Source organism: Ciconia boyciana, chromosome 27 (genome assembly GCF_034638445.1).
Source record: "Ciconia boyciana chromosome 27, ASM3463844v1, whole genome shotgun sequence".
NCBI classification, from domain to species: Eukaryota; Metazoa; Chordata; class Aves; order Ciconiiformes; family Ciconiidae; genus Ciconia; species Ciconia boyciana.
The window spans coordinates 2671945-2686905 of record NC_132960.1 but is presented as its reverse complement, the minus strand read 5'-3'; the positions used below and the strand labels follow the sequence as shown (position 1 = coordinate 2686905).

Below are 14961 nucleotides of genomic sequence, written 5' to 3'. Positions count from 1 at the left end.
TTGCCAGCCATCTTGGGGTAGGAGCAACCTGTGCTGATCTAGGCAAGAAGTTAGATGTCTTGGTCTGCACTCCTCATCTTAGCAGGCAACACTTCATCGGCACAGAGGTACTTCTGGTAAAGATGATAATTTGGGAGGCACCTGTGCTTTCTGTTGGCTACAAAGGGAGCCTAGATGCTTTGCTTAGCCAAAATGCTGAATGATGAGACAGCTAAAAGCACATGGTCCCCCAGAGAGAAAACAGCCTGACTTGTAAAAGTCCAGGTCGTCAGATGGCTGTTTGATGCTGGACAGCGTTTCAATAACAAACCAAATACCAGTTCTGCTGGTGTCAGTGGAAATATGATCCAGAGATGCCAGAGAAAGATGGGCAGGTGTTGAAGAGGATGACCCATTTCCTTTCCGGTAGTGTCTTACTGTGCTTAGATCTAGAGGATTAATGAAAAGCTCAGGTTTATTATATCGCTTTCTCTTTAGGCTAGAAGTCTAAATGACTTCATGTGCGTCACGTTTACCTCCAGTGCTTTAGTCACTCGGCAGGGTTGTGTCAGAGACTGAACCAGCACAATCTGCTGTGGTAATCTCAGCACGTTTTTTTTTTTTCTTAATACGAGCTTTGGTGCTTTTGTAGTTTGTCTCTCATTACTGCTGTTCAGGAGATTAGAGAAGGAGAAGTAAACCTTCCTTACCCTCAGGGTCTTCAACTGTCTCACTACCTATGTTGGGACATTATTCTTCCCAAAGAGGGTGACTTTGGGGGTTTAATGGGCTTTCCCATTTCTAATTATGGTAATGGCAGTGACGGCATTTTATTAGCCCCTGCAGCTAGTGCATGTACAGAACAGCGTGAGCTGAAGTACTTGCTTTCATAGGAAAAACTAGATTTATATCCCTACATGACTCATCACATAAAACCTTGAAAGATTACAGGGGTTTGGGCGCGATCAAGGTGCCATGAAAATGCTGAGATGCCGTAATGTAGAAATTAAGATAGAAGGACGTTTTCTCTAGTGCCTGCTAGGGAGAGTAGATATTTTCCCATCCTGTGGAAGATACTGATGCTAGAAAACTTTGCTCACACAAACGGGAATGGAACATCCAACTGCTCTGTTCCTGTTGGATATAAGAGGTGTCCATGGAGTTGCAGTGAGCGCAGAGGAAGGAAAGGTCTCAACTCTTGTGTGTATGACTTCTGTTTACCTTCAGCTCTACTCTGCTATGTTAATCATGCTTTTCCCCAAGGTCCTATAAAGTAATTGGAATTAAAAGGAGGATGCAACAGAATTAATTCCACGTGCCTTTTATTAGACAAACACTGGGAAATGAGGATTTCAGAGAGTCAAAGAACAAACAGAAGCATGGCATGTTTTATATAAATAAGGACAGACAGCTTTGACTTCCAAATCTTTTGCAAGTAACAGGGTAAGGATTGCACACAATATGAGAGGAAACTTGGCACACACTAGCTAACAGTGCTGATGTCTGACTTTAATAGCATCTCTTGCTTGAAGAGGTGGTGGAGACGTACTTCGTGCTGGAATTGCTTCCACTGACCATGCATGACCCGGCTGTGCCTTGTCCGCTTCCAGAGCTGAAGCGCATTCCTCCAGCGCAGACCCCACCTCCAACACCACTGCTGCCACCGAAGCTGAGACAGTTTCCACTTCCATATCCCGTTCCTACAGCGGTTCTGGTCACAGCTGCAAGAGGAAAACACTCTCTTTAGAGGCATCCACAAACAGTGGGCTCTGAGTGGCAGGGATACAAATGTAAAAGTTGCCAAACTATCTTTAAAAGTTACTTACAGATATTCACTGCGCCGGCACCTTCTCCAGAGAGCCTGTTAGGAAGCAAAATGAGCCAGTAAGAATTCAAGGGGAACCCGTGAACAGGAGCTGGTTGAAAAGGCAGGAGAATTTCCTTGGAATATTTTTGGTGGATGTTGGAAAGTTTGCACGAAAGGCTACCATCTTCCCAACTAGCTCATCTTCATGGGCAATTGCTTGCCTTTTAAAAGGTTTCAGGTCTTCTGAATGTGGGAAGTCTAAACCTGACAGAAGGGTCTGTGACTCCATTGCACCTCTGGAAATTGGGATATTAAATTGCACCCACCTACACTCCTCTCCCTCCAGCAGCTTCCTGTAGGTTGCGATCTCGATGTCCAGGGCCAGCTTGATGTTCATGAGCTCCTGGTACTCACGGAGCTGCCGGGCAAGGTCTGTCTTGGCCTTCTGCAGAGCTGTCTCCAGCTCAGCCAGTTTTGCCCTGGCATCCTTGATGGCCATCTCCCCACGCTGCTCAGCATCCACAATGGCTGTCTGCAAACTGGCGCACTGTGGAGGAAAAATAGTGGGTGCATTCCTTATCTAGAGCATAGACCAGTTCTTTGTACCCTGAGGCCATGATGCCTGGTCTAGATGCAGAAGGCTTTGGGTTAACATCCATAGGTGTGATCTTAATGATCATTGAATTGATCCATCTTCTGAGCCAGGTCACAACCTGGATTTAATCTAACTCCACACCTCTTAACATCTCCTTAGGTTTACTAACATTGCATTAAGTTACTCTTAGTGATGTTACTGCACTGAGATAAATGCTGTCATATTCATTCCTGATCCAGCAGAACTCACTTAGATGCATTTATTTTTATTCCTTGGAGTTGGCTGGACAACCAAAAGGTTAGACCACAACAAAAGTTAAGTCTTATGCATTTACACTGCCCTTTACCTGTTTCTTCACGCTGTCGATTTCAGACCTCAGCCGCTGGACGTGGCGGTTGAGCTCGGAGATCTCCTGCTTGGTGTTACGGAGGTCGTCCCCGTGCCTGCCTGCCGTAGCCTGCAGCTCTTCGTACTGTCACAGAGAAAGGAACAACCAGTCAAGGTAAAATATATTGGTTTTAGAGCCAAGCAGAATGCGAGTATGTGGGTGTTTGCACTCAGAAGTATGAGTATGTTCTCAATCCCAAATTAGCACTTCCAAACTTTATAGGATTATTAAATCTGAAGACATCCTGTGTTATAAAAATCACAGTGGGACCCACTTCCCCGTGGATGGGGAGGGAGTGTGATTTTCCCATTGCAGAAGCCCTCCTAGGCACTCACCCTGGACTGGTACCAAGACTCAGCCTCCGCCCGGCTCCGGTTGGCAATGTCCTCGTACTGTGCTTTGACCTCTGCAATGATGCTGTCCATGTCCAGGCTGCGGTTGTTGTCCATGGTCAGGATGACAGAGGTGTCAGAGATCTGGGTCTGCATCTGAGACAGTTCCTGCAAAAGCAATGGATATTTCGGTGAGTCGCAGGTGTGAGACACGAATGTTGCTCAGAGGGAGGAAACCCCCCAAGTTAGAGGGTAGACCTGGGTGGACAAAGTGATTTTTCCAATACAGTTTCAGGCAGGGTTAAGACAGCAGGTGAAATGGAAAAAGCATTGAATTATTTATTGCAACAGAATGAAAAATAATCAGTCCTGAGCCTCTGAAGTGGGAAAGGAAGGCAAGGACATTGGAAACTGGGAGAGGGATGTACACGCTGGTGCTTACGGCTTCATAGAGGGCTCTGAGGAAATCTATCTCCTCCATAAGGGAGTCCAGCCTGGCTTGCAGCTCTGTCTTGTTCATGTAGGCAGCATCCACCTCCTAGAAGAGGAAACATATCACAAAAATGAAGTGGTTTTCAGAGAAGCAGAGGAAAAGCTGGAGAACTTGTTTCTTGCTATGCTCGTGCAGGGCTGGGAGGCACAGTGTGCGCGCACCCACCTTCTTCAGGATCACAAATTCGTTCTCGACAGCTGTGTGCTTGTTGATCTCCTCTTCATATCTGTGGGATGGAAATGGAGAGTTGGTCTAGGCTTGTACAAAAGTTATTTCATATTTTCAGGACCAGCCTTTTATTTTTTTTATATGTACAGTTTTGTACCTTGGTCTCTTAGCCCTATGATTTTCTGCCTGTGACTTTCAGCCGTGGGGAAGTGAGGCTGAATATGTCTCTCATTAAACTTAACCTGGGCCTTACTCAGAAGATTATATCAGCAAAAAGGCCTTCTTTCCTTGTTTTATTGCACAGATGCAACAGAGAGCTTGCATCTGTCACAGCCCACCCTGCTCTCCAGACCACAAATGGAGGGACTTACTTGTTCTTGAAGTCCTCAGCAAGGCTTTGCACCTTGTTCAGCTCCCCTTCCAAGTTCTCCTTGTCTGTCAGCAAGCTGTTCAGCTGTCTCCTGAGGTTGTTGATGTAGGTCTCGAAGAGGGGCTCAATGTTGTTTCTGACTGTTTTGTTCCCCTGTTCCTGCAGGAGGGCCCACTTGGTCTCCAGGACCTTGTTTTGTTGTTCAAGGAATCGGACCTGGATAGAGAAAGGAGATATTTTAGGATGGTTTTCCTTAGAGAGGCAAGGTACAATCCTGCAAGGATTCGCTTGCTGAAAGGTGGGAGCTCTCAGCCCTTGGGGAACAGCTGACAATTTATACAAGAAAGCAAGCATTGCACATCTGATGTTAACATTCCTGCTCTCTTTGCAAACTCTGCTTCCTTACGTCCTATATCACCCATTTTCCCCCTGTTGGCCAGTCTCCTCTCAGCGTTAATGTGAGGGATGAATGGTCCCAAAGCTGGAACCCCTCAGGTTTTATTCCCAGGCTGCTGATGTTAGAAAAGGCAGTACAAGAGCAGCAAAATTTCTGATAAAGATATAACTTGTCCTTGCTTGTGCTTCCCCACTGAAGAATCAACACAGCATAACCAAGAAATCTTATGTCTCACCTTGTCGATGAAGGAGGCAAATTTATTGTTGAGGGTTTGAATCTGATCCTTCTCATCCTTACGGATACTCTGCATGTTGGGGTCAATCTCCAGGTTGAGAGGTTTCAGAAGGCTCTGGTTGACTGAGACTTCATGGATGCCCCCAGCTGGGACAGCAGGGAATCCAGGGCCACCCATGCCACCACCAAACCCAAAGGCACCACCAACTGCACCACCAAAACCACAGGATATCCCAGTGCCAGCACCAAAACCTGCAGGTCCGTAGAAGCCACCACCTCTTCCAGCTATGGAGATCCTCTTGCATCCACCAAGACTGTAGAGGCTCCTGCTTCCAAAACCTCCAGCAACTCTTCCATACCCAGCAGCGGTGCCGCAGCTTCCACCTTGGGATGCAGAACGTAAGCAGAAGCTGGTGCTGCTGGCATTTGGGATGAAGGCGGAAGCAGCACTGAAGCCAGTTTTGCTCTGGTTCATTGCAGCGCACTGGCGAGACATGGCAGCTGGTGTGAGCAAGGTGAGAACGGTAGAAAGAATAAAGCAGCAAGGAAGTGGGTGAAGGCAGGAAGGTGAAGTTGTGCTCCACCAGGCTGGGACTGGCCCTTTTATACCCTCACTAGGTGGGGATGGGTCTGGTGTGGTGCTCATCCTACTGATTAACTGGGCTCGGCATACCCAGCAGGAAAGCGGACAGTGAGTTCACCGTGAGCACAAGCACATGTGAAGCACTCACAAAGTGCAGGAGTTGCATTTTTTTGTGACAGTCATGATCAGTCTGTCGAAATATCTGAGAAAGCACTAAATACTGCGGGCTCAACTCTTGTTCGCAGCCATCCTTTCCCACTCCCTCCTTTCACCTTTGCAGTAGATGGTTCCCCATGTTGGGCAAGCGCTCGCTCATCTCTATTTCATGGATGAATCAATCCCTCTGTTGCGTAAAGGTGCATTATTTCACGGTGCGGTGGTCCGAGGTCTGAGAAATCTGTTATTGCGGGTCTGTGTTTTCCTCCTGCTGTGGTTTTGAGTAAACCCCAGCAGGACATCAGCACCTCAGGCCCCGACTTGTTGGAAATTCTGGACTCTTGTTCTCATGCCCAAACAAGAGCCATTTAAACCATAACTGATACAGAAGGGAGAAAGAGGCGATGGAGGGAAAGCCAGGATGGTGATGGGAGCATTAGTGGGAGTCTTGGACCATCAGCTATCAAAACCCAGCTGGGGAGTGGGAAGGACATGTCAGGTAGTTTTATGAATGGTATTTTCAGACCTTTTCTTTCTGTGAAAAGTGTCTACGTTTCATCCTGATTCAGACTGACAACAAATGATGAAATATCAGAATATGACCTGGGAGGGAGTTACAGTTGTCTGTGACAACACAGAACCTGAGTTGGCAATTTCTCAGGGCTTCACCTTCACAGATTTTTGGGCTGTTTCCTGACTCATGGGGTGGCCTTGTCTCTACACGGTGTGAAGCCTCGTTCCCAGGCTGCCCTCCCCATGTCTGTTGTCTTCCCCCTGTGATATCTCTTACTCACAAGGAAATTCAGTGCTTGGGATCCAGGCTTACGACATTGTTCACAGACAACTCCCTTTACTCTTACTCCACATAGCACCCAGGAAAAGTCAAATAGTGCATTTCTGTGGTGAAAGACACATGGTGTCTTGACTCGCCCTGTGCATGCTGTGCGGTAGAACTGTACGCACAGGCACTTATCCTAGAGCAGGCAAGATGCTCGAAAGTCAGTCCCAGTGTCTTGTCTGGATGCCCAGGGATGGACGTGCTTTTCTTGGACCCTGCAGCCCTTTGTGTTTGCCAAGGTATGTCTCTCTAGTGAATGCCCATGCCCAAGCTGAACACCTGCTCATCAGAGGAGGTAGCAGCCCACCTGCAGAGCGTTGCTGGGAAGTTGTAGCTTTCCCAAGCCATTAAAAAGACACGTGCAGGCACTGGGGTATATGGAGCAGGTGTTTGCAGATGCGTCTTTCAAGTGTGTGCTTGTGCTTGCCATTTCACTCATGGAGGCCGGGCAGTCAAGAGAGTTTGACCAGAAGGTACCAGGAGGGTAATTTGCAGATGCCCGTCATCTCTTTTTGCCTTTCAGCCGTGCTTCCCCTCCCTCCCCCCCTCTATTCTGCTAATGTTTCCATTACACACCCTGGAATGAAGCTAAAATAACTGTTCTGGGAGTGTTTCAGCTACTGTGCGTTACAACAAGCAGCAGTTTTTGAGAGAGAGGAGCTTCTGTGACTAAGCTACCGACTGCCTGTCCTAAAGAACTCCGTAAAAACGTTACGGGTAGCAAGTAGCAATCAGTTCCCTCCACGCGTTGCAAATTCAAGCCCCTGAGTGCAAGCACCATTCATTTCATTATGACTAAGGTTTTAATCTAGGCTGTGCTAGAATTAACGAGGGCTGTCCTCTCCCACTGAAATATAAGCCCCAGGCCATTGCTACATCTGTTTAACTTGTCCAGCAGGACTGGATGCAGAAGGTTACGTACGTGGTGACCAGAGCCCTGCTCTGGAGCAAGGACAGCTGTACATCAGTCGTGTATCCAGAGATGCGAACCTTTGCCAGGGTGGGTTTTTTGTATCTTGCTTAAAAAGGGATGCCCTGGGAGAACAAATATTTTGGCCCCAGCCTTTCCCACGCTAGATGAAGGGCTTTGTAATCTCTGCGTTATGACCCAGGTGTTGATGCAATGGATGGCATCCATCTGGCGTGCCTGTTGGCTATATGCATTATATCCTCTTTGGTTAGAGAGTGTGTTTGGGCAGCAACGAGGAAGACCATTACTTAACCTTGCCCAGGCTGCTGTTCAGAGTGAGGATATTGCTCCTTCCCAGGAAGCTGCGGTGAGTATTCAGCAGGGAGAGGTGGTGGAGCAGGAGTGAAGAGCCGCAGCAGACCCATAACCAAGCCTGCAAGTTTTTGGGAAGGAGATTTCCTCAGGGATACAGAGAGAAACATGCAGAGTTCAGATCATCCTAGAAAATTATGGGAAAGTGCTGGTCTCAAAGGAAAACCCAAATACAGTCTATCATTCAGGCACTGCCAATTCCTCTCTATTTGCCCATCTCTTCGAGTATTTTCCTAAGAGTGCTTCTCTACCCATTACTTGAACTTATTGAAGTACATGGGGCGAGGGTTGGGACTTTTTTTCTAATCACATCTATTTGTTCAACTGATCTTCCAGCAATGAGATCTGTCACTCTGTAGCTTTTAGCCAGATGATGCTCTGCTTTTACTTCGCAATTAATTTCTCCCGATTAGTCAGAACCACATCTAAAACTGCTACACCTCCTCTGTTTTTTCCCCACCTTCTCACAACAAGATCTTGCCTCCACTGTATTCTAAGAATGTGAAGAAACACTGGATCTTGAAGACTTTCACTTTCCAACAAGCATCCCATTCTTGGATATTTTTATAGCTATTGGATGAACGACACGTAATTCAACGTAGTATGTGAATGCATATGGACCAGATCCTCCACCTCCTTGTAGTCAAAGGAGAGGGAACATCAGCATCAAGACCCAAGATAAACATCTAAAACATGTGGCCAGTGCTCTGAACAGAAAGGGAGTGCTTTCAACCTGCTCAGGCAGATGTTTGCACTGCTGGCACCTGCGCTTAGGTGAGACAGCTCACAGTAAGCGGGGTTTTGAGATGGACTGATATACTTGAACAAGCCGGGTGGTTGCTCTGACTCCCCTAGTAATTAGTTCCCTATTGTTAGAAGTTTATGCAGGTACATCACACACTTGGCACTGCCCTTTGTACCCCCTGGGAGCCAGGCTGTTGGCTGTTGTATTGGCTGAAAGCTGCACAGTAAATGAATCTCAGGCCTTTTCCCCTGTGCCCGACTCCTGCCTTGGCGTGCCCTGTGTTTAGCTTCCAGGTGTTTTACTTGCACAGTGGGAGAACATTGAAATCAACGGCAAACCTCCCTTTGGTGCTACGCTCTGCCTGTGTGTTTTGGCTGCTAATGGAGAGATTCAGGAAATGTGAATGAGGAGCAAAAATCTGCGCCTTTCACCGGGCAGGGCCCTAGGAAAAGTGCTTGTTATCTGCATTTGCATTTGCTGTTCCACGTCTTTAATTAAAAGGTCCACACAATAGAATAAATTACATATGCATTTTTATTAGACAAACACCAGAAAGTGAAGAGAGACAAACAGTCATGGGACACATTTTATATACAAAATCCGGCCAAAAAATGCTGAGCTGTAACAAGCAAGTTGCAAATTTAAAACAATTGGACTCATGTTCAATAGCAGAGCCCTACACGACACGTGCTAGACAACACAGCTGAGAGAGAGTTCCTAAAGTGAGGCTCCTGTGCGACAAGACATAGGGTTTAGGTGGCCCTCATTCTGTTGACCCCAACTATGCTTTAGTAAAGGACCAGTGTTAAGGTGTTTTCTGGCGAGTGAAGGCGTCTGAAAGGAAACTTTTAGCTTCTGTAACTTCTTCTGGTGGAGGAAGTCGAGACGAACTTCACGCTGGAGCTGCTGCCGCCTCCGAGAGTGGTGCTGCTAACCCCGGGACCGCTTCCGCAGCTGAAGCTGTTCCCCATATTGCAGATTCCCCCTCCCATGCTGAGGTTGCTTCCTCCTCCGTATCCCGTTCCCACAGTTGTTCTGGTCACGGCTGCGAGAAGGAGAAGGAAAAGCTTTCAGTTTCTCTGAGAATTGGCTTCTTGGCGCAGAGACACACTAATGCTTAAATAAGGTAATTGCATATATTTTAGAAACTTACAGATATTCACTGGGACACCGTCTCCAGCCAGCCTGTTAGGGGACAGAACACAGCAAGGTAAGAGGATAAGAAGTCTGTTGATAGTGGGGAAGAAAAAATAGGGTACATTTCCTAGAGACCTTTGGGGAGAAAAATAAAAACTTGGCATAATTCAGGGATGTTTCCCACAGTGTTATTTCCATTAGCTAGGACAATCTCCCCCCTCCCCCCCACCGCCTCCTAATGCCCTGTTTAGCATTTCAGAAATGCTGAGCATTTCTCCAGTGCTCGCATTGCTTTGCTCCTCCAACATCAGGACTAGAAGGGTTGTGTTTCCCACCCACCTGCACTCCTCTCCCTCCAGCAGCTTCCTGTAGGTCGCGATCTCGATGTCCAGGGCCAGCTTGACGTTCATGAGCTCCTGGTACTCGCGGAGCTGCCGGGCCAGGTCAGCCTTGGCCTGTTGCAGAGCATCCTCCAGCTCGGCCAGTTTGGCTTTGGCATCTTTGAGGGCCAGCTCCCCGCGTTCCTCAGCGTCTGCGATGGCCGCTTTCAGATTTGCGCACTACAGAAGAGAAGCCCCCAGTTAAATTCCCCATACAAGACCTAGACTTGTTCTTTATCTACCCTGAAATCACAAGGTCTTATTCCAGCACCATCAGCTTAACCGTTTTTAGTGACAGTTCTCTTTTTGAGAGAAAAAGGATCAAACTGAGCAGAGCTTGCCTAGGTTGCCTCTGACGTTTTCCTTCCTCTCCCTTGCAAGTCAGGGTGTAAATTGGTTAAAAGTGTGGGGTTTGCTGCCCTTTACCTGTTTCTTCACGCTGTCGATTTCAGACCGCAGCCGCTGGACGTGGCGGTTGAGCTCGGAGATCTCCTGCTTGGTGTTACGGAGGTCGTCCCCGTGCCTGCCTGCCGTAGCCTGCAGCTCTTCGTACTGTCACAGAGAGAGGAACAATCACCCAAGGTAAAATCCATCATTTGTGGAGTAACCCAGGTGCCGGAAAGCATGGGTCCCTCCTTGAGCCCAGACTAGCAGCTGGAGTGCTGCTCTGCAAGATATAATATTTGAGGTTTTCTTGGAAGAGTCAGTCTTTATCTGTTCAAGACAAAACATGAAGATAACAGCACGGAAACCCCCAGTTTCTTCACCTTGGTTTGGTACCAGGACTCTGCTTCAGCCCGGCTTCTGTTGGCAATGTCCTCATACTGCGCTTTGACCTCCGAGATGATGCTGTCCAGGTCCAGGTTTCGGTTATTGTCCATGGTGAGAACGACAGAGGTGTCAGAGATCTGTGTCTGCATCTGAGACAGCTCCTGCAAAGTGCACAGGGGATTAGGTGAGCTAATTCACTTGAGAGATGCCTATTCCTCCTTTCGGATGATCGTGCAGACCTGGGAGAGGCTACAGATTGTTATCTAAACAGCTAAGACGGTTGGTATAACTCTAAAGAGGTAAAGGATTTAGCATCTCCTGGGGGAAGAAATTACAGGTTTTCAGAGGAAAGGAGGGAGGGAAGGGTTGAACTGAGGGTTGAAATGTCTTGGGAGGTGGTTGTACTCACTGCTTCGTAGAGGGCTCTCAGGAAATTAATTTCTTCAGTCAGCGCATCTACCTTGGCTTGTAGTTCCACCTTGTTCATATAGGCAGCATCTACGTCCTGGAGAATGAGAGATTTAGGTAATATGTTTTAAACTCTTATTAGCAAGTCAGGAACATGCGTATCTCTGCAATAACAGTCCAGGGAAGAAACCATTAAAAAAGCCTTTGGAGTATAAATGGATGGATTTGTGAATGAATAGGTGATTAGAGCTCTACAAATAGTCATCAGATGGTATTCTGTAATTTGCTCTCACCTTCTTAAGTGTCACAAATTCATTCTCTGCAACTGTACGCCTGTTGATTTCATCTTCATACCTAATGGAGGGAGGCAAAAGGAGCATTTGTTTAGGCAAGTAACAGACGGAGGTGATTTTAGTTTGCTGGAATGAACTTCCTTAAGAGCATTTTGCATACAATGTTCTTTTCTCCTACAGAGCATCTGAATAAGAGACCACGAGCATGTTCCTAGGCTAAACTAGTTAAAACAAGCACATAAAAAAAATTTTAAAGAATCTGTTCCTTTTTTCCTATTTCTGGCCATTAGTCATACTCCTTCTGCCTGGCTTAAGCAAATTAAGCATGCTGTCCTGAAACTGTCACACCTACCGTGTAATTTTTTTTTTCTCAGTAGTTAATTTAGTTAATAAGTCTTTGATCATATTCTAAATTATTCCCTAAATGTTTGTGTATTTGGATCTGTTACTCTGTTACCATTTATCTTGAGAAAATGTCACAGCCTTCACTGTCGGGAATTCCTGTGTCCTGGACTCTCCTGGATCCCCCAGTTGGCTTAAGGATGTTGAATGGAGAAAGGCTGCACCTACCTAGGTAAGTAGACCACTAGCTCAATAGACTTACTTCTTCTTGAAATCCTCAACCAGGTACTGTGTGTTGACAAGCTCTCCCTCCAGCCTTCCCTTGTCGCTCAGCAAATTGTTCAGCTGCATCCGGAGGTTGTTGATGTAAGTCTCAAAAAGCGGCTCCAAGTTGTTCCTAACTGTTTTCATCCCCTGCTCCTGAAGCAGGCTCCACTTGGTTTCCAGCACTTTATTTTGTTGCTCAAGGAATCGGACCTGCAAGCAGAAATATCCTGAAGATGTTTTGAGAGAGCAGAGATTATGGAGGGCTTTCCTTGCAAATGTGGGATCTCAGTACTAGCTGAGGTGGTGAAGTACTCTTTCCAGCTGGTTTTCATAGCCACATTCTCATCTGGTAGAAGAAGGGATTTGCTATTTGACTGCAGGGACCCTGCTCCGTATTGCAAACAAACTCTGGAATGACTACTGATTTTCTTGCACCATGCTTCCCCTTCATTGCTTTGCTAAATCAAGACAAAGTGCATGCATTTTGTGTGAAGAGTGCGTGCAAAATCAGATAAGGAGCAAAACAGGGTTTGCACTCTTATTAAGAAAACAATAGTAAAGTGCCATTTCTCCTTCCCTTCAGTGTAGCTCCCCCACCCCACGAAAGCTCCAAAATAATGTAGCATTTTCCTTGAAACCGAAGAGGAGCTGCTCAACCAGAGCAGAAATCAAGCAGGTGCTCTTGTACATCTAATACAGTTAACAAGGAAATGAAGTGGACAGACAGTGTCGGATCAGATTTGCTATTTTGAACTAACAGTCCAAACACGCTGGTACTGTTGCAGTGATAGCTCTAAATGCCTTTGAGGAAATTCAAGCAATGAGAAGCTTACTTCTCCCTAGTGCCAATTCATGTGATTCCTTTCGTGGTCATTTTAGTTGGGTCGCTTGCATCTCACTTTAACCATCTAAAAAACTGTTATCAAGGCTTCTATAATGCTCAATGGAGAGAGCCCAGCAACTCCAGAAGGATGGGATTATCTTCTAGGGCTTTCTTTCTCCACTGCCTATGAGATGTCAAGCAGCAGATGAGGAGGACCTCACATACTGGATGATTAATTCGTAGCAACCACTATGTAGCAGGTACCGTTCCCTGGAGTTTCTGGGGACTGGGCATCTTCCAGTCTCATTCCTCACTTCTATTCCTTCTTGATCAGCTTACGTGCTCATAAAGCAGCTAAGAAAAGAGTCCCATCAAAAAAATCAGGACAAGATATTTAGGGAAGCTCATGTCTCACCTTGTCAATGAAGGAGGCAAATTTGTTGTTGAGGGTTTTGATTTGTTCCTTCTCCTCCTTTCGGATCCTTTGGATGCTGGGGTCAATCTCCAAGTTGAGAGGTTTCAGAAGGCTCTGGTTGACGGAGACTTCATGGATGCCCCCAGCTGGGAATCCAGGGCCACCCATGCCACCACCAAATGCACCATATCCATAGCCAAGGTTAGCTGGCATGCCAAAGCCACCACCGTACACACTACCAGCGCCACCACCAAAACCTGCAGATCCATAGAAGCTACCACCCCTTCCAGCCACAGACATCCTCTTGCATCCACCAACATTGTAGAGGCTTTTGCTTCCAAAGCCACCACCAACCCTAGCAAACCCGCTGCCAGCATTGCAGCTTCCGACCCGGGTGACAGAGCGTGAACTGAAGCTGGTGCGGCAGGTGTTTGGGACGATGGCCGAAGCAGCGCTGAAGCCACTTCTTCCCCTCTGAATCCTCACGGTGGACTGGCGAGACATTGCTGGCTTTTGGATTGGGATGGATGCTACAGCAAGAATAAAGGAGCAAAGGTGCTGGCCTGGAGCAAGGAGTAGGAGGGAAAGGAGAAAGTTGAACCTGTGCTCTCCACGGGCTCAGGAGAGCCCTTTTATGCATGTATGAGACTGGGATGGGTTTGATGAGGTGGATCATCTTTCTGATTAATTAGGCTTGGCATGTCCAACAGCATTCTGGAGAGTGAACTCACTCCGCACACACGCCCTTCTGAAATAATATAGCCAGGTTCTGAGCAACAGTGGTATTCTTTGGGAATAACTGTCGCCTTCTGCCTTCTTTGTAGACAGCCAGACTCTTTGCCATATCAAAGCGTTTGAAAGTTGCAATGAGTCACTTTGGGCACAGGGAGGAAAACACCGTTCAAAATGCCTGTCACTCAACACCTCTCTCATTTGAAAACTTCGTCCCTCAGGATTGCTTTCGCCCCTTTTCTGTTCACAAGCAGGGCTTTGAAAAGTTACAGTCCCTTGTGTTTTAGGAAAGGGATCTGTGTCGGGCAGAGCAGTGTTTTCCAGGAGGCCCTGCAGTAAATTTTTCTATCCTGGGGTTCTGTGATAGGTACTGCATGGTCCCCTCTATGCCACCACAATATATTTGCAGAAATAGTTTTGCTTCCATCCCTATAAAGGCTCAGCTCCCTGAGCTGCTCTCTTCCGAAAATCCTGCTTCTGCAGACTTACTCTTCTGTCACTAAAAAGAATACAGGAATGAAAATGAAATGTTTTGACAAGGTCTTTTGTTCGTGTGTGGATTTTGACAGCTGCCATTGAGCTCTGTCCAAGATAATTGTGCTAGTACCATGGCTTTGAAAATTTGGACTTTGGTATTTTAGCAGGATGGAAACAAACAAACCAACCAAAAGAAAAGAGGAGGAAAGATTGTGGGAATGGGAACTGCTTTGAATCCACTGGCTCTATGGAAATGGAGTGCTCCGGGGCTGTTCCCAACTCACAGTTTATAAACACGACGTAGCTTCCCAAAGATTTAATCAGCTCTTTCAGCACTGCACATCTGAAAGTGTGATCCTGCCTGCTTGAATCCACTAGGCAAGTGCTCTCCAGGATTCCCTCTGCCCAGATCTGGACACAGTAAGACATTCTGGATCTTTCCTTTCTCAGCCGTAGGTACCAACACAGCCCTTTGCTTTGCATTTAGCATGGCAGGCAGTTTGAGTAACAAGTCGAATAGAAAAATGTGAAAAATAATTCATTTTGAGG

The 14961-nt window shown here is 46.8% G+C and overlaps 2 protein-coding genes across 2 annotated transcripts; both read right to left on the bottom strand.

Annotated features, from left to right (window-relative positions):
- Positions 1 to 1488: 1488 nt before the first annotated feature.
- Positions 1489 to 5259, bottom strand: LOC140644449 (keratin, type II cytoskeletal 5-like). The gene is made up of 9 exons (XM_072847299.1): positions 4765 to 5259; positions 4134 to 4348; positions 3760 to 3820; positions 3544 to 3639; positions 3105 to 3269; positions 2728 to 2853; positions 2113 to 2333; positions 1806 to 1840; positions 1489 to 1700 (listed from the first exon to the last, which is right to left on the bottom strand). The coding sequence occupies exons 1-9, from the start codon at positions 5257 to 5259 to the stop codon at positions 1489 to 1491; spliced, it is 1626 nt and encodes a 541-aa protein (XP_072703400.1).
- Positions 5260 to 9215: 3956 nt separating this feature from the next.
- Positions 9216 to 13707, bottom strand: LOC140644383 (keratin, type II cytoskeletal 75-like). Its single transcript, XM_072847181.1, has 9 exons — positions 13204 to 13707; positions 11961 to 12175; positions 11357 to 11417; positions 11065 to 11160; positions 10652 to 10816; positions 10311 to 10436; positions 9844 to 10064; positions 9521 to 9552; positions 9216 to 9412 (listed from the first exon to the last, which is right to left on the bottom strand). Exons 1-9 carry the CDS (start codon positions 13705 to 13707, stop codon positions 9216 to 9218), a joined length of 1617 nt encoding a protein of 538 aa, XP_072703282.1.
- Between the last annotated feature and the right edge of the window lie 1254 nt (positions 13708 to 14961).